The sequence below is a fragment of the Dromiciops gliroides genome, chromosome 2 (genome assembly GCF_019393635.1).
Source record: "Dromiciops gliroides isolate mDroGli1 chromosome 2, mDroGli1.pri, whole genome shotgun sequence".
Classification (NCBI taxonomy): Eukaryota; Metazoa; Chordata; class Mammalia; order Microbiotheria; family Microbiotheriidae; genus Dromiciops; species Dromiciops gliroides.
This window is the reverse complement of record NC_057862.1, coordinates 36,654,185-36,678,033: the sequence shown is the minus strand read 5'-3', so window position 1 is coordinate 36,678,033 and position 23,849 is coordinate 36,654,185. Positions and strand designations below refer to the sequence as shown.

Sequence of the window (23,849 nt, the reverse complement as noted above, 5' to 3'; positions counted from 1 at the left end):
CAATCGACCTAATAAAACACAGGAATATTCTAAGGCTTAAGAGGGTTCTCAAGGTCAGTTCCTCCTTTAGACTTCTTCCAGCGCTAGGGCACCAGTACAGAGCGCGGCCCGCCCACTCCCACCTCACTCCCGCCTCTTCCTCTCCTCGCTTCTCCCCCTCTTCCCCCCTCCCTCCCCCGGAGGCCCGCAGGGCCAATGGACCTGCGCGATCCAATGCTCTTACGTCACCACACTCGGAGAGCTGGGATTGGCTGAGGAGACGACGAGGCCGGCCGATGGAGAGGGAAGGAGGAGCCAGCGGCGAGATGAGGGGAGGGAAGGAAAGGCGAAGGGAAAACCTTGGGCTCCGGCTTCCCTCCTCCGGGGGTGGGGCTTCCGGCGGCGGTGGGTCCGAGGGGCGGGGCCTGCGGACGATGCCGGGCCTGGGCGCCGGGACCTAGGGAGTCTGCGCATAGTCGCCGCCAGGCCCTGAGGAGCGGACGCTATGGCCGGTCCCGCATGGATTTCGAAGGTGAGCGCGGAGGGGCCCAGCCTCGGGGGCCGCGGGAGGGGGCCGTGGGTGCGCGTGAGGCCCCGGCAGCTGGCCCCGGCCCCGGGCGGCCGCGGCAGGGGCGCGGGGCTCCGGGAGGCCGGTCCTGGTCCCGGCCCCGACCCCGACCTCGGCTCCGGCTCCACCCAACGCCGGTCTTCCCGCGGCGCTGCTAGGACTGGGCCGGGCCCCTCCGCGAGCCTCCCCGGCCCAGCTTCGGGCCGCCGCCCTCCCCGCGGTGCGGGCCCCGCCGGGCCCAGCCCGGCCCTGGGGCGGCGTCAAGGTCACGGGCGCGCCCGGAATCCGAGGGGAGGCGGGGCGGCCCGAGGCGACCGCGTGGGCCCCGCGGGAGGGCCGCATCCCTCGGGAGGGGGGCTAGGCCGGGTCGGGCGGGACTTCAGGGGGCCCTGGGAAGGCTGTCACGGGGGCAGCGGGAGCGCGCGGAAAGGGGGAGTTGGGGGGCGCCGACCGTGGGCCGCATCGAGACCCACGGGGCCCCGTGCAGGTCGGGCAGAGGGAGCTCCAGGCTCCGGGCAGCCCGGGTGCCGCCCCAGAAGAGCAGGGAGGGACAGTCGGGCTCCATCTGGGAGAATCCTCCCAGACCCGGGGGCCAGGAGGCCCCCCACCCCTCCGGGATGACCAGAGTGCTCCTAGGAACCTGCAGGGCCAGCCGGGTCGAGCATCGTCGGCCTTGGCAGGGGAGCAGAAAGCCGAGGCCCAGAGAGGGGAGCCACTAGCCCAAGGTCACCCAGGGAGTGAAGCCGGGGGACAGGTGCAAACCCAGGTCCGCAGGGTCCCAAGCCATCGCCTTCCCCCGGGGCCCCTGTCATGTCAGCCTGGGGCCCAGGAGCTTACCCCAAGGTCACCCAGGTACCAGGGAGCCCAGCCCGCATTTGAACCCAGGTCCTCACTTCAGGAGTCAGCCCTCTGCCCACAGATGACAGAGAGGCCCGAGGAGCTTAGGTGACTGGCCAGAGGTCACACAGGCTGGTCCTCAGATTCTTCTGTGCCTGAGGCCGAGCCCTGTTGAAGGATCTGGAACTGTTTAACCTGCATAAGAGGAGCCTTAGAAAGAACCTGAAGTAGCTGACCTCCAAGGACCCTGTCAGCCAGAAAGCTCCTTGCTCTTCTCTGGCCTCAGGCAGTTGAGGGGCTGTCATAGGGAAGAGGAAATAAGCCCAGAAGTAGGAACAGGGGAGGACAGAGGCAGAGAAGCAGCATCCTGACAGGTGGATGGAGCCCAAACCCCCCAGGGCTGAGCTTACAGTAAGGTAAGTAGGGGATCCGAGACTAGAGCTGAAGGGCTCACTGCCCTTTTACTGATTTAGAACAGAAGGCTCCGTTGTGGGGACCACCTAAGACGGACAGCTGGGATGGTGAAGTGCCTGGAGACCAGGACATTAAGAACTGGAGAAAAGACCCAGGGGGGGTCACATGAAACCTGTCTACAAGCATTAGAAAGACAGACAGGGTATCCTCATGGTACCAGAGGAGCAGTGAGATACAAGAAACAGGCAGATAGAGATTTGGTGGAAGGATTAGCTTCCTAATGATGAGTGCTGATCCAGAGTTGAATGGGCTGCATTAGGAGGTTGTGCTGCTTCATCCCTGGAGCTCTTCAAGAAAAGGGTGAGTGGCCACTTGTTGGGGACACTGTAGAGGGATTTCCACTCAATAAAGAGGTGAGAACTAGGTCGTCCTGGAGAACTATGGAATCCTTTGCCTTCTCTTCCTGTCCCCTGCATCAGGAGTAGACCAACTCAACGTTTTTCTGAAAGAAATGTCACTGGAGTGGTGATATCACTTGTCAGATATTGTGGGGCAGGCATATTGGGAAGCCTTGATTGAATGGCTGGTACCATTCAGTAGCTTTTCTTTTTTTTCTTTTATTTTTTTTTAGTGAGGCAATTGGGGTTAAGTGACTTACTTGCCCAGGGTCACACAGCTAGTAAGTGTTAAGTGTCTGAGGCCGGATTTGAACTCAGGTACTCCTTACTCCAGGGCCGGTGCTCTATCCACTGTGCCACCTAGCTGCCCCTCAGTAGCTTTTCAAAGAGTCTTTACTGCCCCTTGATTTTAGAGCAAACTGATACCCAACCAAGGAGTGAGACCTTAGAGTTTCTCAGGCTGAGAGCTCTGCCCTCCCTGCTTGTCCTGTACCTAAAGTGACCAGATAGTACTATGCACCCTCTTATTTGTTTTCTCAGCTTTGTGTAGTGACATTTTAATTTTCCTGTCAGGGCTTAACAATAGTCCAGAATGAAGTATTGGCTCCATTCATATCCTTCCTGGGGCTCCCTGGCCTCCTGGATTTGTCTCTGTGTCAGTGTCCAGGTGGAGCCTGTAAACAATTCTGACCTTAAGAGTGGGAGGTCTTTGGGGCGGCTAGGTGGCGCAGTGGGTAAAGCACTGGCCCTGGATTCAGGAGTTCCTGAGTTCAAATCTGGCCTCAGACACTTGACACTTACTAGCTGTGTGTGACCCTGGGCAAGTCACTTAACCCCATTGACCCGTGGAAAAAAAAAGAGTGGGAGGTCTTTGCAGATCATGGTTTCCTGGGGCACTTTTGCTGCCAGATTTGCTTTCTCTTAAGGTCTTCCCTTGCCCATTGCATGACCTCTGCCAGCATCTTTTTTTTTTCTTACCTGAGGACAGCAAAGTACTTTAATAAAAGTTTTTTTTTTTTTACTCCTGACTCCACCCTTGAAGAGATAAGAAAATAGTGAAATGCTGGTCGAATGGGGCCTAGATACATTGTGTTTTGACCAAGGTCACAGCAAATCATTGGTGCAAGAGAAAATAGACCTCACAGCTCCTGACTGTGCCCCTAGCCTTTTCCACTACCTTGAGTACTTATCCCTAAATCACCTAATGCTGGACTTAGAGAGAACCTTAGAGTTCATCTAGTTCAACCCCCTTATTTTTCCAATCGAGAAAATGGAAGCGAGCCCAGAGAAATGAAGTGATCGGTCTAAGGTCACTCAGATAGTGAGTGGCAGGGTCCAGGACTTGCACTTGGGTGTGCTGGCCCCAAGTCCAGAGCTAGGGCATTCATTGTGTGATACTGCTGCTTGTCCTGAAACATTTGGTGCCACACAGACCTTTTCTCTTGGATTAGTCACATTTTCTGTGATGTCACTTGTGATAGACAAAAAGAGGCTCACAATTAATCATATTCCTTCCTAAAAGGAGTCAAATTAATTGGCCCCTGGTCATACATTTAGGGCAACTTTACTGTCACCCTGAAAGACCTCTCTGCTTGTTGTGGGGATTATTTTAATTGTTATTGTATTATTATGGTGATGCTAGCTGCAAAGGACAGCAATTTGTGGCATAATCAAATCAAAGTCAATCCATTAATTAGGAAACTTACCACCTACGAATGAGAAAGTAATAAGGCATTTACTGTTCTGGCATCAGGGAGAATGGAATTCCAGGCCTGTCTGTCACTAACTCCATTTCCTCCTGTGCTGTTGAAGAAGATGAGGTAATGTCGAGGCCAGCGCCCAAATCCTTTTAATTAATTATTTATACCTTTTTCTTGTCAGAATCTCTGATTTAATAGGTAAAGGGAACTCCCTGTAGCAAGGAAGACTCAGCTGGGTGGCCATTTATACTCCTGGAGAGCTGCCTGCAGCATGGAGAGGTTGAGTGCCTTGTGGGGGGAAGGTCACCTGGCCAGTAGCCCAGGGTTGCTGACACCAAGGCCAGCCCTTACCTACTCACCTCCAGAGCCCATCTCAGGCCTGGACTGTAAACCCTCAGGGATTTGTTCAGTCCGCAAGCATTCGCCCAGTGCTTGCTGGGAGCCTAGCATTATTCCAAGTGTGTTCAGATGGCAGGAGCTTAACTTGACCAAAAAGAGGGAGGAGATATGGTCCCTGCCTTCAGGGAGCTTCCCTCAGAGTCTTGTTGACTCAGCATCCTGGGCTGTTGGGTTTGGAAGGGACCTTAGAGATCAGAGCCAGCCCCTGCATTTTATGGCATAGACAGGGAGCCACCTGCCAAAGGTCACAGGCACCTAGTCCGTGATGGAAGTGTGGGGCTTTGGATTTTAGTCGTCTGCTCTTTGCTCTTGCTGCCCTCTCAAAGCAGTCTCAATATCCTGACAGATTACAGATCATGCTCTGCATTTGGGAAGGGAATCTTTTCTAAGTAGCGTTGTGCGTTCACTTAGCAGAGTGGACTTTGCTCACTCCACAGTAGCCAGGTGGCTGCCTCCAAGAACAGAGCCACTGTTCCTTTAGAGAGGAGAGGAGGGATGTTGCTTAAATTGTAAACATCTGAGGGCAGTTATTGCTCTTGTCACAAAGTATTGTATCCATGGGCAGCCTTTAAGATGTTAATTATATGGTCCGTGTACCGGGAAAGCACAGGATGATGATTAGGGACTGCTTCTCCACAGTGCTCTTTAAAAGCATAATGTTGAAAGAGAAATCCAGTCTATAGCCTGTGTCCTGGCTCCATGCGGTCCCAGGAGCATCACTTAGCCAGCCCTGGAAAGTTAGTATTGTAGCAGAAGAGGGCCCTTCTCTAGTGAATCAGAGAGTCTGAGGGTCAGAAGGAACACCTTCGAGTCTCTCCAGACCCATGCCTAGTGGAGCACAGTCTGCCCCTGCTTGAAGACTTCAGTGATGGGCAGTTCAGCACCTTGGAAGACAGACCACTAGACTTTAGGACCCTTCTAAGCCTGATGGAGTTTTCCCAAATGTCAGGCTGAAAGCTGCCTCTCTCGCTCTCCTCCCTCACCCCAGCCCCTTACTATCGCTAGTTTCTGGCCTCAGGTCCAACAGAACAATTCTTGTTTGGTGCTTCTAAGAAATGATATGTTAATGCTGTAGCAAATAAAGGTAGAGGAAGGAGAGTTTTCCTGGACAGGATGAAAAGCAACCCCCAAATCTATGTCAGATACTTTAAAACAATTCTTGGGAACTATAGGATTTAGAGCTGCAAAAGTGACCTTAGAGATCACCTAGTTCAACTCCCTCCTTTTACAGATGAGAATACTGAGGTGCAACAAGCTAAGGGGATTTATTTGCCCAGAGACCCACAGGTAAATGAGATTCCAAATTCAAACTCAGATCCTTTGCCTCTGAGTCCAGAGCTTCTTGCCCCAAGTTGGCTGTTTTTTCCATTGTTAAACGCCACACTTTGGCTCTTTTTTCTAATTATTCTTTGTAACGCATCCACCTTATCTCTAATCCAGTGTGGGTTTGGACCAACTGAAACGATTTAATAATGATGGCCTTTTTAAAGGTCATTTTCATGCCTTTCTCTAGATAAATGCAGAAAAATCAAATGACATTTAATAAAGTTTCTTAATTCCTGTTGCTATGACCTATTATTTCTAAATCCCTGTAAGAAGGTTTAATACTTGCTTTTATTAGCATTTGTGTATTATCCCCATCATTTCCCAGGGTCCAAAAGTAGACTGGTTGTCCTGTGGGTTCCCTTCCAGCTCCCTATGTATGGGTTTTCATGAAGATGATATGAGAGAAATTAGTGGTTTGACATCACTTGTAACTTCCTAGTAATCTTTTGATATGGTAACAAGTTGGCCTAATAAAATTTATTTAAAGTGTAATCAGATTTTGGAGGTGGGGGATGAAATTATAACCTATTAGTAAAATATTCACCAAAGTTCATAAGGTCATAGATTTGAAGACAAAGGGACCTCAGGCTATGTAGTCTAGGCCTCTCATTTTACAGGTGAGGGAGTAGAGGCCCAGAGCAATCGAGTGAGCTGGCCGAGGTAACACAAGTAATCAACCACAGGAGAGGTGGACCTTGAACCTGGTTCACCCCGGACTGAATCTACTCTGCTCTTACATGTGCAAAATCTCCGAGTTATAACGAACTGCCCTCCATTCCTTATCTTTGACTTTCTGTGTGTTAACTAGTGCTCCCGGTAACTTCTCTTCTTTTTGGGTGTTGATAATAGGTATCTCGGCTGCTGGGGGCCTTCCGCAACCCAAAACAGGTGACCCGAGGTTTTGCTGGTGGTGTGAGTACCTCTCATATTTTTCTGTTTTAGAAGTTTCTCAAGAAAGGTGCTTAGCACATTTATTATACAAAACTTGCATTTCTATTTATGAAAGCCTATAGACAAGCCCACAATTGAGTGGCAAGTGAAATTTGTTTGCTAACTTATACATGAAGCCATCAGGTCAGTTGCACATTTAAAAGAATTCTACTCCAGCTGGCTGGGGGGCCTGTCACACTAAAATCTCATACCAGCCCTGTTTAAAAATAGATGGAAATTCCCCTGGAGCCCAGTAACAGTTCACGATTTCATCTCATCTCTGAAAAGCAGTTTCTATGAAACTACTGCAAAGAGAACAAAAGTTGTTGAGAACCTTCAAATCTGGCTTCACTTTTTTTTGAGCTTTCCTAAAAACAGTAGATTGACTTCCCTTTTAGAAAAATTCTCTGGCTTTTATAGACCCTGTAGGCTTCTACTTATTCAGTCTTTATTGAATATCTTCTTAATGTTTCATTACTTAATTTTAATCTGCTGTTTTTAGACTTCCCAGCTTTAGAGAAACCTGTGCATTTTAAAAACTGATTCCACATTTTTAGTCTATCTAAGGTTGTGGGTCAGTGATTCCCTATTTTTTTTTAACTCCCTCCTTAAATGCTTTCATTTGGGTTTCTTAATTCCAGCACTCCCAAATAACATCTCATGGTATAAAATTTGCCTAAAACCCAGGTATATTCATCCAACTCATGTTTTCAGCTGTGGAAGGACTCTGACCTTTTCTGTAATCCAGTGACCACCCAATGGAATTTACAGTCAATCAAATGTTATTGGGAGAACAGGAAGGAAGAACCTAAAGGATTCTTAGCTTCCCGCTAGTGCAAAGGTTAAGGCTGAGTGTTGCCGCCAGACTTGCAAGTACAGCTAAGTTGGCATTTCAAACAGAAACCCTGGAAGATGACATTTTTGGGCTTAGCATCTTGAATCACCCAGTCTTCTGTCATTATTGAATGTTTGTGCCAGTGTTTTCAGAATATTTGGTCATTTCCTTATTGTGTATCTTGAGTATATATGTCTGAAATAAGAAGAGATAGGAATTTACACAGGCCTCTGCTGTGGCATAGAGCGGGATAGTGGGAGGGCAGGTATAAGCTGAGAAGCATCAGGAAGGGTCTGATTGGATTAGACTCTGCTGGGGCAGCTTGTGGAGCACAAGTGAGGGGCTGGGGGCAGCTAGGTGGGCACAGTGGATAAAGCACTGGCCCTGGATTCAGGAGTACCTGAGTTCAAATCCAGCCTCAGACACTTGACACTTACTAGCTGTGTGACCCTGGGCAAGTCACTTAACCCCCATTGCCCCGCCGCCCCCCCCCAAGTGACATTTAACTATTGTAGCACAATGCTGACTCAATAATTGGGAATCTACAGAAAATGTACAAAAGGCACTTTACAAGTGAGGGGCTGATGCCCACCTGAGAGTAGATCATTTATGCCCTAAATCATTGCACACCTATAAAGATGAAGAGCTGTTGGATTTCAGCAAAGTTCGTTTTGTGACCTGGACCCATTGTTTTCATTAGTTAAAAGCTGGCTTCTTGAGCAGAGCCATTGGCATTATTGGCACTGCTTTGTGACTCCACTTGCTGTCTCTCATTCTAGTGTAGTTAGTCTTTATGTAGAAAATGTCACAGGTGCCAGTCTTGGCAATGAAAAATAAAAAAGCCTTTTAGCTCTTATCATTCTATTCAAAGCAGAATTTGTCAGATGCTTCTTAGCTAAAAGTAGTCATTTTAAAAGTAACACCAAGAAATTCCCACATCCCCTTTTGATCCCCCTTCCCCCCCCCCCCCAATGATTGAGCCTCTTGTTCTCCCTTCACAGTGTTGTAAACAACACAGTTTATCAAGAAATGTGTCAGGGTGTCTTTAATTTAGTAAAAGAGCTAGGGTGGGGGCAGAGTTGATGTCAGATTCCTAAAATCAACACCAGTTTAATTTTTTTGAGTACTTGAAATTTGTTTTCAAAGGTCAGAGAGGTCACTTTTGAAACCCTTCAATGTCTCATCAGTTTTATTATATGGACTAGAGATGACTGATATATTTGCCACTTCATGCTTCCTTAAAGAGAAAGTGTGGCATTGGGAAGGCTTTTTTGGTAACTTAATTATTACTTTGCCATTAATGAGCATCAGGAGAACCCTTGTTTTAAAAAAAGTCCTAAGCTTAGGAGCAGAGTTGACTTTAGAGTCTTCTAAAGTCTAGTAGTCCTTGCTGTTTTAATGAACCATTGGCAGTTTAATGCAATGCTGTCTTTTCATTTTAGATCATTTGGGCTTTTTTAGAGAGCTAGTAGACTGGCTTCCCATGGTTCTGATTCTTTTATGCATTCTTCAGTCTTCACTTTATGTTGCACTTTCTTGCAGCATCTCTTTTGCATTTTCTGATGGGTTTTTACATTTAGGTACAGACAGTGACCTTAATCCCCGGAGATGGTATTGGACCAGAGATCTCAGCTTCTGTTATGAAGATTTTTGATGCTGCCAAAGTATGTGAGCATTTATAATAATTTAATCACAGTCCATATAAAAACCTTTCCAGCTAATGGATTGTCATATATTTCTAGAATTGAATATAGGTATTTTAAATCTCTTAACATGGGCAGTAAGTGCAAAGTTTACTTTAAAACCTCCTGCACTTGCATCATTTTTTAATGTGTAATACATCCATCAATAAGTACTTCTTAACCTCTTAAATTATATGCCACGTACTGTGCTGTGCAAACGTGTCGCACAGCCCCTGCCCTCTGGTGGCTTTCTTCTAGTGAGGTAGTGTGGGTTTAAAGATAACATAACATTTGTCGCCTGGCTGGCTGGTGACTCTTCTACCCCTCTCTAAGCATCCTGGGCATCAGTATAGCTGCTGGACCTATGAGCAGGGGATGTGGTTTTTTGGTAAGTTTAAGGGGAATTATGTGCTGGCATTTAAAAGGGTCTTGTTCTTTCTACCACCTGGTGGGATATTTTCTTGGTGGGGGCTAGTGCCGAGTCAAGATAACATCCCTCATCCATACTTTGCACAAACCCAGCTCCCAGTACAGGAATTGAGACTTACTATTTATTTGAGAATTTGTAAGGGCTTATATTCTACTTGTTTTGTGGATTAGTAATTGCTGATTATAAGTCACAGCTAAGTAAAGTGAGATGTAAATCCCAGTAAAGAGAGGCTGTGGTGTCTATGGCTACCCTTCCTCGGGGTTCTCCTCTGATGTCTCACCATGGTATGCACTTCTTGGGAGCACAAATTCCAGCAGGTTCTTCGAAGCTGCCAAGGCTCCAAGTAGGGCCCAGGGCCCGTCTGGCCCTGTCACCTGAGGACCAGCGGGACTGTAGAGAGAGACTATAGCTCATCCTTAAAGAAGCCCTTGTGCCCCAGGCCACCAGTATTGTTGGCAACAGTGCTCAGGAAGAGAAAGTTTGGATTTGGGAAATCTCTGCCCATTGAAGAAGTGGCAACAGCTAATGGCCGATGAACCCAATTTATTGAAACTGTTCGCATGCAATTATATTTGTGCTTTTAGCATTAAAACCCCCCATAAAGAGATCAAAACCACTGCCTTAGGATCAGGGATTCTGTTCTCTGGGGTAAAAAAGAAAATAGAGACTCCTGATTTTCCCCCTGTATTGCTTAGATTATAAGATGAGAGAGTTAGATCTGAAAAGGATGTCAGAGGTTATCAGATACAATACCACCACCACTACCACCCATTTTACAGATGAGGAAACTGAGTCAAAGAGAGTAGTAATTGACAGCTAGAATTCTCCACATCTCACAGAACTCGGTTCTGTATTTCCCCAAGCTTCTTGTCATAAACCAAATAGAGGAATCTCCTTAGATTTTTGTGCAGGGTGGGGAAGAGAAGAGTGGGTGTATGGCAGCTGTTAGCCGTGACCTAATACCCCAAATGACTGTGGGTAACAGGACAGTGTGATCCCCAGGGCCAAGAGCCCAGTTGTTACATGTTAGGAACTGGCTGTGGTGACCTTTTAAATATGTGACTCCGCACGACCTCCAGGAAGATAAAAGCTAACTCATCTAAGATGCCAAAGGAGGAAGACGTTGTCACAGCATGTCAGTCTCGGTCCAAAGTGTTCCTGCTCCACAATGACAGCTTCTGTGTTGTTTAGGCACCCATTCAGTGGGAGGAGAGGGTTGTCACTGCCATTAAGGGACCTGGTGGAAAGTGGATGATTCCTCCCGAAGCCAAAGAATCCATGGACAAAAACAAGATGGGACTGAAAGGTGAGGCTGTGATTGATAGGAGTCAGTCAGTCTCTCTCCACTGGCTCCTTCTGGTCTTCCTACAAACATACTCTGATCTCCTCTTCCTTAAACAAAACAAAACTTGGGCCCCACTCCCCCTTGAGTTACAGCCCCAGAGTGAGCTTCACTTCCTGCTTGTTTCTTCATCAGAGCAGAGAGGAAGCCTGAGGTGATGGAGCCAGAATAACTTTGGGCCGCAGTGCTGCCTCTGGTAAACCTGCTTCCTTAACCATCACCTGTGCCATCAGATAGAGTCCCCCTCCCCACTGTCCTCCTCCCTTTGCCTGGCAGCAGAACAGCTGTCTCACTCGTCAGCTAGGCCTGCTTTAGTGTCACTGGTGTTTCTGCAAACACTTGGGATGGGAGGCCCCGACTTAGCTTGAACTCTGCCACGGAACTTTCCAAATCCAGACCAGTCCCGTTATCTCATCTCTCCCCCCCCCCCAATGCTCCGTTCCCCCACTGCCGCCACCCCAGCACTGACTGGAGAGTCAGTGGGTCCAAAGTCAAACTCCGTTGGTGTTGCTTACTGCCAAATGGCTTTGGCCAAATCATTTTATTCTTTCCTAAAGCATTGTAACCAATGTTATTATAAGAGTTTTGTTTTCCCTATTTGTGCAGTTCTTTACTCATTAAAAATATTAAATTATAGGGTCAACTAGGTGGCGCAGTAGCTAGAGCACTGGCCCTGGAGTCAGGAGGACCTGAGTTCAAATCTGGCCTCAGACACTTAACACTTACTAGCTGTGTGACCCTGGGCAAGTCACTTAACCCCAATTGCCTCACTTAAAAAAAATAATTAAAATACATATATATATATATATATATATATATATATATATATAAATACAATATATATATAAATATATATATTTATATAAATTTATAACAAACTAACTTCAAATTCCAATATGCCTTTTGGTCAATTTAAAATTGACTGTATGCATTTATTTTTGTTATCTATCCAGTGTTTCTCATATGGCTTTTAAGATTCACATCGCTTTCCTCAAGGCTGCCTTATGGAGCAGGGTTCATGTTGGGAGCATTAACTCCATTTTCCAGCTTAAGAAATTTATTCAGGAAAGCTAGGTTCCTTGCCTGGGGGCCAGTAGATTTTTAGCATCACAAGGCAAAATACCGAACTATCACCAGGAAGATAGATACCTGTTTCAAATTAAGTGTAAATACATCATGCTTTCTAGAAGTCAGTGGAAGAGTATGGGTGAGCTCTCTGCTCACAGGCGGCTCTGAATGGGTGCCAGAACACAAGCAGGAGGGAGGACACAGGGGTCTCAGGCATTACTGGAGATGGGGGCAGGACCATCCCCCTTGGTTTGGTTTGGGCCTTAGCTAGTTTGTCATTTAAGAATTCTCCGTTTATTCCAGGCCCCTTAAAGACACCAATAGCGGCTGGACATCCTTCCATGAATCTGCTGCTTCGTAAAACTTTTGACCTTTATGCAAATGTGCGTCCGTGTGTCTCCATTGAAGGTTACAAAACCCCTTACACGGATGTCAATATTGTCACGATTCGAGAGAATACTGAAGGTGAATACAGCGGCATTGAGCATGTGGTACGTGTCCTTCTGATGTTCTCTCAGGAGATAGGCTCACCAGTCAGCATAGATTTTTTTTTTTCATGACCTTACATCATTTGTATGGGCTAGACATTAATATTAGTGAACAAGGATTGTAGGATCAGTCAATTTTGGCTTTTATGAAATGTGGCCAGGTTGTTTAGTGATTGGATAGAAGGTAAGCCTTGGGGCTCAGAGGTCCTGGGTTCCAGTCTTTTCTCTCAGCCTCCTGCTAGGTTATTAGTGACACAACAGAGAAGGTGCCAGTCCACCTCAGTGGAGGGAGGTTCTTCATCAGACAGTCCCTGTACTTTTGAGAACTCAGGGCCAGTCCCTGTGAATTCATCTCCCAGTGATGTTGATGGTCAGGTCTCTATGTTAGCACATGCCTCCCTGTAGTGGCTGGTGCTCAGAATTCTACAGCCCCAGCCTATCTTCTGGGTGAGAAAATGCAATTGTTAGAAGCACTTTGCCGCCGCCTTAGTGCTGAGTCCATGTGTCCCTTCAGATCGTCGATGGTGTCGTACAGAGTATCAAACTCATCACAGAAGAAGCGAGCAAGCGCATCGCCGAATTTGCCTTTGAGTATGCCAGAAACAATCACCGGAGCAACGTGACGGCTGTGCACAAAGCAAACATCATGTACGTGGTCTGGGTGTTTGGGGGGGGACCACGTTTTGACGGGGGTTTGAGGAAGCACTTTGGTTTGCTAAAAGCTCCAAAAAGTGGTGTTTGGGCATGTTCTTAAGGAAGTCAATTCTGAATAAGAATTTCTTCTGCTGGATGGAGTCTCAATATAGTTTCTGAAATAATACTGGTTTATGGCAGAATGGTGATAGTAATTCCGTCACCTTACTTTTGTGTAATGCTTGCCTGTTTGCTCTCACATACCTAGCTCATTCGAACCTCTCAATAGTCCTTTGAAGGAGGTCAGTAGAACAAGTCTTATTCACCCCATTTACAGGTGAGGAAGGTATTGTAGTGAAGGGGGAATTAAAGTACTGTGGCTAATGATGGCTGGAGAGTATGAGGCTACAGAAATAAGTCAGGGCAGAGGAGGAGGATCATGGGCTCTTGGACTTGCTTATTACCTCTGATCACGGAGTCCAGCCTCCTCATTTACAGGTAAGGAAAGGAATTGCCCAGGGCCTTTCAGGTCATCTTGAATCCCACTGGATTTGCTGCTGCCATTATTTGCAGTAACCCTTGGAGAATTGAAGAGCTAAAGGTTTCTTGAAGGTCACACAGCAACTCATCCAAAGGCACAAGTGTAATTTCTATTTTAGAAAATGGACTGAGCAGTGAGATCTCTACTATGCCGTCACCTAGTTGAGGACCCCCAGAGAACCAAGGGAGATGCCACCTTACTTATTCTGGCTTTTCCTACTAGCTGCTTTCTAGCCATATTAACTGAAGTATAAATCAACGCCAGTCTTCTATCCCCCTAAAAAGTGTCTTCCAGGTGTATAAATGATTTCTTTTCCTAACCAAGAAAAGTTCCAAGTATGTAAAATCTAAAACTTTATAATCAGTGACTTTTTTTATGGAATGTTCTAACATTTGATGCCTCTTAGACTTTGGGGGGTTAAGAGTGGCATAAATCATTCTCATCTGCATTTTAATACTTCTGAGCTCCCTGGGCATTTGCCTTCTCCTCTGGCTTGTCTCCCCTCCCCTTCTCCAGTGTCTGTGAGCCATGGGATATTTGGCTCAGCCTACATTTTGTCAAATACCTAAAACAGATTTAAATTCTAACTGAAACCAGCGAAGTCAGCTCTCAACATTTATGCCTTGATATGCTTGGCTTTTATACTTTAATCATTTACATTCTCTAAGGCTTTGCTTTCAACAATTTTTATTTGATTAACTACAGGCGAATGTCAGATGGGCTTTTTCTTCAAAAGTGCAGGGAAGTTGCAGAAAACTGTAAAGATATTAAATTTAATGAGATGTACCTTGATACAGTATGTTTGAATGTAAGTATATACTAAGAATTATGCTTGGGGGTTTTGTGGCAGAGAGTGCTGGCTTGCTACAATCCACAAATATGTTCTTCCTTCTAGATGGTTCAAGATCCATCCCAGTTTGATGTTCTTGTGATGCCAAACTTGTATGGGGACATCCTTAGGTATGTCTGACTATCCTAGCTCCACTGATAAAGAAATACTGTCAGAGTAATCCCTCCTGCTGTAACCTACCAGCTTCCACAGGCTGTGTGCAGAGTTAACACGTTAACGTTAAGAAAGCACAATTCAGATTCTGAAGAAGCTCATGGAAGAGTCCATCACTAAGTATTAAAGGAAGATTTGGGGGCTGGGCTCTCCCCACCCATTCGGTAGCTTAATTGGCTTTAGGCCTGAGGCACCCCTTTGAGTGTATCCTGTTTGGGAAGTTCACGTGAGAATTCTTTCTTTCAGTGATTTATGTGCTGGCCTGATAGGGGGTCTTGGTGTCACACCGAGTGGAAACATTGGCGCTAATGGGATTGCAATCTTTGAATCGGTAAGGATCTCTGAACCCTCATTGTGATTTCTAGGCTGATTGCCCAGTGACTCCTGGGATGTTCAAAATATCCTTTTTATTACTAGGAGGAGCACTGAGTCCGTTTGCTAAAAAGAACCCCACTTAGGAAAATTACATGTTTGGCTTTTGCATTTGATCTTGGCTTGATTAGCTATGTTATGGATGACCTTCTTGTGTTGTTTTACCAAAAGTTATTTGGGGAAAAATTCTTGATTGATACTCATCTTTAGAAAAGGTTTCTTAATTATTTGACTTTGGATAGGCCTTTTTCTCCCTGGCACAAGGACTCAATTGCACAAGGCCTTAATCTCAAGAATATAGTGTCAGATCATCTGATATTCATGTAGCACTTCGGGGTTAACCAAGCGCCTGAACTACCAATATCAGATTTAATCTTCATGGTGGCCCTGTAAGGTAGGTGCAGGGTTTTTTTTTCTTTTAAATGTTTTCTTTTTGGTTTTTTGAGGGGCAATGAGTGTTAAGTGACTTGCCCAGGGTCACACAGCTAGTAAGTGTCAAGTGTCTGGGCCGGTGCTTTACCCACTGCACCACTTAGCTGCCCCTTTTAAATGTGTTTTTTTGTTTTGTTTTGTTTTTTTAAGTGAGGCAGTTGGGGTTAAGTGACTTGCCCAGGGTCACACAGCTAGTAAGTGTTAAGTGTCTGAGGCCGGATTTAAACTCAGGTACTCCTGACTCCAGGACCGGTGCTCTATCCACTGTGCCACCTAGCTGCCCCTCTTTTAAATGTTTTAATTGTTATTTTTTGTTCTTTATGTCACCAGAATTTCTCCCAGTATTCTCCCTCCCAGAGAAGTAACCCATGTAACATTTTTTAAAGAAAAAAGGGGGGGGTGGTCTGCAAAACTTATCAGTAATTCAAAAAAGCCTGTAAGTAAATGCAAACTACCAAACCAGTGGAACACCCCCCCTACCCCTGCCAATCTGCAAAGAAGTGAGGTGGGGGTGTCCTTATTGCTCTTCTTTGGGGCTATAATTTTACAGCATCAGTTTTTGAGAGAGATGCTTTCCATTACATTGTTGATTGTGTCTGTTGTTTGCTTGGGACTGCTGATGTCAGTCGGCATCAGTTCACATAGCTCTTCTAATGATTCTTTGTGTTCTTCTCATTTCATCCAGCACAGTTATATTCCATGACATTCATGTGCCACACCTTATTTAGCCATTGCCCAGTGGGTGGGCATCACTTATTTCCGTTTCTTGGCCACCACAAAAAGTGCTGTTGCAAACATTTTGATGTATATGGCAACTCTGGTCTTGTTCAGTGACCTTCCTGAGGTATAAGTGTGGTACAACACTGGGCCAAAAGGTACCAACACTTTACTGGCATAATTCCAAACTTTTTTTTACCAAATGATTGTACTGATTCACAGCTTCACTAGCCCCACACCAGGGTGCTTGTCTTGGCACAGCCTGAGGTAGACATTATTCTTCTCATTTTATAGTTGAGGCATTGAAGGCTAAGAGTAAGAGGTTAAGTGATTCATCTGTGGTCATTTACCTATCAGGTGAATGAGTGTCAGAGTAGGATTTGAACTCAGAACTAGATTCCAAATCTGGTACTTTCCCCACTAAAACATGAGCACAGAATGTTGTCGAGTGTAGGTTTGAAAGGCACCTTAGAGTCCATTTGATCTAATTTGCTCATTTTACATGCTTGTCAAGACGACTATCACACACATCACCCCACCCCTCTCCCTGAGTTTCTGACTCCAGGCCCCATCCTCTCTTTCCAATGCCATGCTGATTCTTCCCAAAAGAAGAGGGATTGTTTGCCTCTAATATCCCTCCCTAGGGCAGCTAGGTGGTACAGTGGATAAAGCACCAGCCCTGGATTCAGGACGACCTGAGTTCAAATCTGTCCTGACACTTACTAGCTGTGTGACCCTGGGCAAGTCACTTAACCCTCATTGTTCTCTTCCCCCCCAAAAAACCAACAAAACCAAAAATATCCTTCCCTGTGTCTTACAGCTTCTGTGGATACTGGGTTGTTCACGATTTTCCAAGGATCAATAGTTTCCTTTGTTGGCAGGTTCACGGAACAGCCCCAGACATTGCTGGGAAGGACATGGCCAATCCCACTGCCCTGCTTCTGAGTGCCGTGATGATGCTCCGGCACATGGGGATGCATGACCACGCGGCCAAGATTGAGACCGCCTGCTTTGCAACAATTAAAGATGGAAAGGTACATTCCTGATCCGGCAGCATCCAACTCACTGCCTCTTGCCCTGGGCCCCTGCCAGAGGAAAACTGTGTCTGAGCAGTTAGTGTGTAATACGGGGATAGTGTGTAATCCAAGGATGCAGGGGTCTGGGGATAGATTTCAAGGACTCTTAGATTTGGGTGAGGAAAAGTGGGTGTGTTTCTTTTCATTGACCTCTATCCGAAATTCCTTCAGTTATTTAAAAATAGAATTCTGAAAAGGGGTCTCTAGGTTTCAGCAGATTTTTCCATGGGTGGAGGACACAGTGAAGTTTAGGAGTCCCTGATTTAATATAGTGTGTGTCCCGAATTCCAGAGGCTGTGGGCCTTCCCTTGGTCCTTTCTGCCTCCTCTTAGGGATAAATATTTCTTAAGTTGTCCTTGGGAAGCTGCTGCCTGGATTCCCGAGCAGAAACAACTCAGAAAAAGTGGTGTAATGGGTGGAGGTGGATAGGTGGGGGGTGTCTTGTGTCCGTCCCTTCCTCATTGTCACCTGTGATGGACTATGAGATGCCTCCTTGAGAGCTGCATTGTGGGTGACCGAGGACAAAGGATGGACAGGGAGCTGCAGCCTCTCTCTGGGTGTGAGCGACCTCACTCTTTGGCTTCCCACTCTTGGTGTACATTTCAGCAGCAGGTCATTCCAAATGTCTCCAACCCAAGTGTTAACACTCAGACTTTGTGAATACCTTGTGTTAAGTAGCAAAAGTATGTACAGAGCCAAACATCGTTCAGTGGAAGATGGAAACCGTGGCACTTACGTGCTTACATTTTGTTCAGTCTGAAGAGTTTTCTTGTCTATAGTCCCAGGATCATCGATCTAGAGCTAGAATAGACTGGAAAGGTCTAGCGGTTCAGCCATCTCACTTTGAGAAGCACTCCGACGTATGGAGAGTGCAGGAAGCTGGGAGGCTTCAGAGACTTCCCTGCACTGCTCTGGGCCGGCCACTTACCCAGAGGCTTTGTTACCTCCTCGATGGCCTCTGGGCTTTTGTCGGGCTCAGCCCCATCAGTGCTCTATGACTGTTTGGCTGTGGTGGTGAATGCTGCGTGCAGATTGTGTTGCTTACCTCTGCTTTCTTTGAGGGTGCTGGAGAGGGAAGGTGCGTCTCAGTGTGTACCTTTCTTCCCAGGTCTTTTTCGCCCCCTGGTCCTCCTTCACATCCACGGAGGGGCTGTCGTTCCTTTCCTTCCCTTTTCAGTTCAGTTTTAAGCATTTACTAAACCTCTTCTCTATGCCGGGCACTTTGCTTAAACACCATCCCCAAAAACAATGACCTGCCCACTGTCTTGCGAGTGTCCTTTGCATCATCTGTAGTTTGGGTTCTGTCGAGATCATGCCCTTGTTGGCTTTATCGTAAACTACCTGAAGGACTCGTGATGTGCCTGTGGAGCCCAGGCCTCTCCAGCATGTGGCCTGTGGGCCGAAATGCAGCCTGCTGGACCCAGGGCACAGCTTGCTGGAGATTTTTCATGAAAAACATTTCCTACTAATTAGTGAATATACCAGTGGGGCCAATGGCCTGCCTACGCTAATATCAGCATTGTCTTCCTTAGCCTCTAGGCATCAGTTTTGAATTTGTGATTGAAGCTAAATCTAATAGTATGATTAAATTCACACGGCCCACTATTGAAAAACAACTTACCTAGAGCCCCTGGCTGACGTTCTGAGTAAAGTTTTAAGAAACCCTCACACTGATACTTGACAATTCTATGCTTTCAAAAAACTGTGCATCCATTAGTTTTTGTTTTTGTTTTTTGTTTTTGTGGGGCAATTGGGGTTAAGTGACTTGCCCAGGGTCACACAGCTAGTAAGTGTCAAGTGCCTGAGGCCAGATTTGAACTCAGCTCCTCCTGAATCCAGGGCTGGTGCTTTATCCACTGCGCCACCTAGCTGCCCCCCATCCATTAGTTCTTACTTGGTCCTCACAAACCCCCTGTGAGGTTAGTGGGGTCCCCTCTCACAAGGGAAAGAGAGAGAGATGAGGTGGTGCCTTATCCAAACAGAATCCTTTTTGTTCTGATCAAGAGTTTTACTGGAATCACCTAATATTCGTTTTTCCTTCCTCTCAGAGCTTGACAAAAGATTTGGGAGGAAATGCCAAGTGCTCAGACTTCACGGATGAGATCTGCCGCCGAGTAAAAGACCTAGATTAAAAGAAGGCTTCTCCCATAGGCACTTTGCAGCAGTCGCTCCTAATGGACACAGTAGAAAAACCTATTGTAGACTATCTACCGTCCATATATGTTGGGGTTGCATATTTCTGGACAGAGCAAACATTTTAAATTGAGCCTTTTCTTAATACATTCTGTGCCCAGGGACGCAAGTGACCCTCTGGTGCCTGCTTCCAGTGGACGTTTTTCGAATGCATTGTTTTATTTATTAAATGTCTCTCTCTGGTGAAAATGTTTTATATATTGTAAGGATGGATTCCTGTCCTGTCATTTTCCATTGTTAACCATTTTACACTTCAGTTAGAACAGTTTTTTTCTTCAGCCGAAAGACTTGCTGTAAATATGGAGATATTGAATTAACAGGAGAAACAGCTAACTTTTTAAAGAAAACCCCTATTTTCCTTGGAGTATGTAAAGTATAATGGAACTAAAACAGGATATTAACATAGCACAAGATGACATTCTTATAAAAATAAACGGGTATAAGAGAAAATTCCTGGGAGAGTCACATCAAAGAGGGTACAGTTGATACATTTTAAAGTTGGATAGTGGGCTAAGAAATAGAGATTTGCTCTCCAAAAGATTTATTGTATGCATGAATAAAGATTACAAACCCGAGATAGATTTAATCAGAGATGTATTTTTTTGTCTATAAAAATTAGATAATCAATTGAGGAGGGATCGCATTCTAATCCCAACACGTTATGTGTGGAGTTATTTTTGTTAAGACAGTTGAATATTTCTTTGCTTATGGGAGTGCTTTCAGTGACAAAAAGGGATGACAATTGCCTGAATCAAGTGTTTCTTGTACATTTTGAGTGAGTAAAGCTTTCTGCAAAGTCATACCAAATGCCCTGAACTTTTGCTGTATTGAACGTGTTGTGTGTTCCGTGTCTGTGACTGTCCCAGCTGGAGGAGCTCATGCCCTGGTGTCACCCAAGAGGCAATGGTCAGCTTTCAGGCTGCATGTAGAAGCCCAAGATGAAGAAGCCTCACTCCTCTGCATATTTGAGCGCCTGCTCATCCTTCTACAGGGAACACCAGGTCGTTTCAGTCTCTGAACACATAACACAAAGAACCTTGCTGCCCTGGAGTGGCCACAGGCAGGGTTGTCACACACTGGCAAAGCCTTCCCTCCTGTCCCTGATACTATTAAAGGTGGTCATTGAGCTTCCCAAGGTCTGAGGGCTTAGATTGATTGGGGGGGGTGGGGAGAGTGATTTTCAATCGTCCGACCTTAAGTCCCCTTGTTAGATGAATCCTCCTTGCTTCATTTTGCTCTGGTCTTGTGGGTTAGTGTAGATTGGAGCCTGTAGTTGGCCGGTTTCTCTCACAGCTCCGTGACCTGTGGGAGTAAGATGGCCGCTATTTCCTATCATGCCCCCAGTCAAAGGAATTGTGTCAAAGTCTCTCCTCAGCCCCACTGTGAAGGGAAGGGGCTCCCTTAGACTTACGACCAGGGCTTCCACTTGCTCAAGATGTACTTCCTTTTATTTATCCTGCTGCTTCTGCGTTTTTGTTGGATTGTGCTAGCTATGACAGTACCCATTGGGTTCAAACAGTGAAGTAATAAAGTTTTTTAAACTTATTAAAGGGATGTATAATTTGTCTATACACGTTCCCTGCAAAAATGAATTGTTTTTCCAGAAGTTGGATCCTTTGAGCCCAGCTTGTTCCTAACATCCACATAAGTAATGTCTGAGAGCCAACATTTGGAATGCAACTCAACCAGGTAACTGAACCACACTTTTTATGTATTCTCTTTATTTATATGTTCTACACTGGTTACCTGTATTGCTTAAAGAGTGGGCAGCGAAGGCCATTACTGTTTTTCTCCATGTGCTTTGAAAGTTATGTACTTTTCCCAAGGTTTTTCACATATCCAAGCAAAATGCAATTTCAGTAGTTCTTGTGAAGGGCTTTTTTTGTTTTGTTTTGTTGTTTTTTTGGTAGGGCAATGGGGGTTAAGTGACTTGCCAAGTGTCACACTGCTAGTAAGTGTTAAGTGTCTGAGGTTGGATTTGAACTCGGGTCCTCCTCAATCCAGGGCCAGTGCTTTATCCACTGCACCATCTAGCTGCCCCCTAATTTCAGTAGTTCTGAAAATGAATAATGTTCTGTCTGGCTGATAATTGGTTTAGAAAAACAGTTGCCGAATGAAGGATGGGAAAGCTAGATTAGCTGTTATCCTCCAACTGTGAACTCACTCAATTAGTCCCCTTGAAAGCTTTGTTTAGTATTCAAATGATATGTTTATTTAATTATGACCATTAAGAAGGAGATGTCAGCGGCTTCATTAAAGTGCTAGGTCATAGGCAAGCACCATAACCATGGTGACACCAGTCCTTGGTGACTGGAACTTTCAGATCAAGTGCAAACGGAAAGCCGTTCTACTTGGCAGTTAAGCAAGTCTCCTCTCCCTGCCTTTCCATATGTTAGTCATAAGTCACTTCCACAAGACAACCTGCCTTCCCTCTATCTGCTATGTTGATTTGCAACTCATCAAATGTAACAGAGATTAGAGCCAAGAAGCCTGAAGATTGTCAGGAAGGTGGAGGGGTTATGGGGGTGTATTTGTTATGCGTAGCATATAATCATACAGAATTCAAACTAAGTATCTACAAGTGAAAGCTTGCCCCTTTGTGGTATTCAGCTGCAGAGGTACGTACAGTCTGACAGCTGTGGCTACCTTGGGACCCCACATCATTCCTGGAGTTCTAACAGATTTGTGGGGAATTCTTTTTGTGCCCCTGTTTTAAGAAAATCTGATTCTCAGAGGAGAACTCAAAGGATCTGTTCAGTAGAGACTCTAGAAAAAGAGCCCCTGATTAATTGTTTGGTTCTTGGTAAAATGATGCGATTTCTTCTTTGTACTTTTCAAGAACTGCTAAGCGCTTCAGTTTCATTGTAGGACCTGAAAGACAGAACGATCACTTGAGTCCTGAACCCAAATAACAGGTGACAAACCACAGCAGCACAGTGACCTGGTAGGCAGTAACCAGGGGACCCTGATCTCTGACAAGGACGGGATAGGATAGAGGTGTGTAAAGGAAGTTAGTGGCAGAGCAAGGGTGCTTCTCTAACAAACCAAACTGTTTTTAGAAGTTGAACATATTAATTAATCTACATGATGGAGAGAGGGAGAAAAACCCACTCTGCATCTGGCGTTGTGGTGTCATTTGGTGCATGTAGCTTCCTGTGGTTATGGTGGGAAGCCCTGGAATAGAGTGGAGCCACCTAGGTGTTCTGGGCCTCACGATTCATCTCCTCATCTATAACATCCTCAGATTTGGGGGGGGCTAGGAGGGGGCGAGGGGGTGGGCTAGAGGATAATCAGTCCCCAGGGTTTGGGAGAAATCTAATGAGTCAATACACGTAAAGCATTTTGCAGACCTTAAAATGCTTTGTATAAATGGGAACCATTATTATTTCTATAGAGCAGAGAAGGAAACAAATGGGTCCAGGAAGAATGTAACTTGTCCCTGGTCTCAAAGTAGCAGAGCTACATGTCACATTCAGGATGGCCTCTGACTCTCCCGAATGCTGTCAACTATGTGAAAACTGGGCTTGGAGGCAACCACCTAATCAAGAACTCAGTGTCTCATCAAGGCCCTTTCTCGTTCATTTCACTTCATTTCTCTCTGACTTTCAAGGCAGCTTAAAAGCATGTAATGTATTGGACTGAGCTGGCTTAGAGCCAGAAGGATCTAGATTTGAATCCTGCATCTGACACTTAACTGTGTGACATTGAGCAAGTCACTTCTACCTGAGCCTCAGTTTCCTCATCTGTGAAAAGGGAATAATAAGCACTGTACTGCCTGCCTACCAGGGTAGTTGTGAGGAAAACATTTCATAACCCTTAAAATGCCATGGAAATATGAGCTACAGTTATTTAAGGGAATCCGCAGGAGCTCAAATTTAATTCAGTCTGGTCAAAAACAGAAACAGTTCAGGTTAAATAGTAGAGAATTGCCTAGAACACTGTCTCCTTGTGCTTTTGTTGATCTTATAGGTGCCTTTGGGGGGGGGGGTTATATCAGAGAGTGCAGGAGTACAGACGAGTCTCCATCTTCAGTCTTTCAGTGAATGGGAAAGCTGTCTTTTAATCTTTTAAAAATATTATTATTATTATTATTATATTGCAGGGCAGTGAGGGTTAAGTGACTTGCCCAGGGTCACACAGCTAGTAAGTGTCACATGTCTGAGGCTGGGTTTGAACTCAGGTCCTCCTGAATCCAGGGCTGGTGCTTTAACCACTGCACCATCTAGCTGCCCGGAAAGCTGTCAGCAAGAGTATCTGCACACAAGGATGAACTAGATTTGTGCCATCAGAATCCTTGACCTCATCCTGAGGTTAATAAGATGAAATTATATAGGGATAAATGCAAAATCATATCCTTGGAGTAAAAAAATCAACTTCGTGGGTTGGGTCCAAGATGGAGGAAGATGGAAGGAAGCAATTTAGGAAAAGATCTTGAGGTGTTAGTGGTGGGCTGGCAAGCCCAACAGAAGTCACCACTGTGACAGAG

The 23,849-nt window shown here is 45.7% G+C and overlaps 2 protein-coding genes across 4 annotated transcripts in view; one reads left to right on the top strand and one right to left on the bottom strand.

Moving 5' to 3' along the window:
• Positions 1-356: 356 nt before the first annotated feature.
• IDH3A (isocitrate dehydrogenase (NAD(+)) 3 catalytic subunit alpha) lies at positions 357-20,908 on the top strand. Its single transcript, XM_043989446.1, has 11 exons — positions 357-511; positions 6,471-6,533; positions 8,967-9,050; positions 10,690-10,804; positions 12,212-12,399; positions 12,911-13,044; positions 14,276-14,378; positions 14,466-14,530; positions 14,820-14,904; positions 16,976-17,128; positions 19,219-20,908. Exons 1-11 carry the CDS (start codon positions 485-487, stop codon positions 19,300-19,302), a joined length of 1,101 nt encoding a protein of 366 aa, XP_043845381.1. The 5' UTR covers positions 357-484; the 3' UTR covers positions 19,303-20,908.
• Positions 20,909-21,053: 145 nt separating this feature from the next.
• ACSBG1 (acyl-CoA synthetase bubblegum family member 1) overlaps positions 21,054-23,849 on the bottom strand; it is a 91,536-nt gene continuing 88,740 nt past the window's right edge. For all 3 annotated transcript variants that reach the window (XM_043989442.1, XM_043989444.1, XM_043989443.1), the window contains one exon: positions 21,054-22,234. In XM_043989442.1, the coding sequence (XP_043845377.1) occupies positions 22,149-22,234 (86 nt within the window). In that variant the 3' untranslated portion in view covers positions 21,054-22,148. The remainder of the gene's footprint in view (positions 22,235-23,849) is intronic.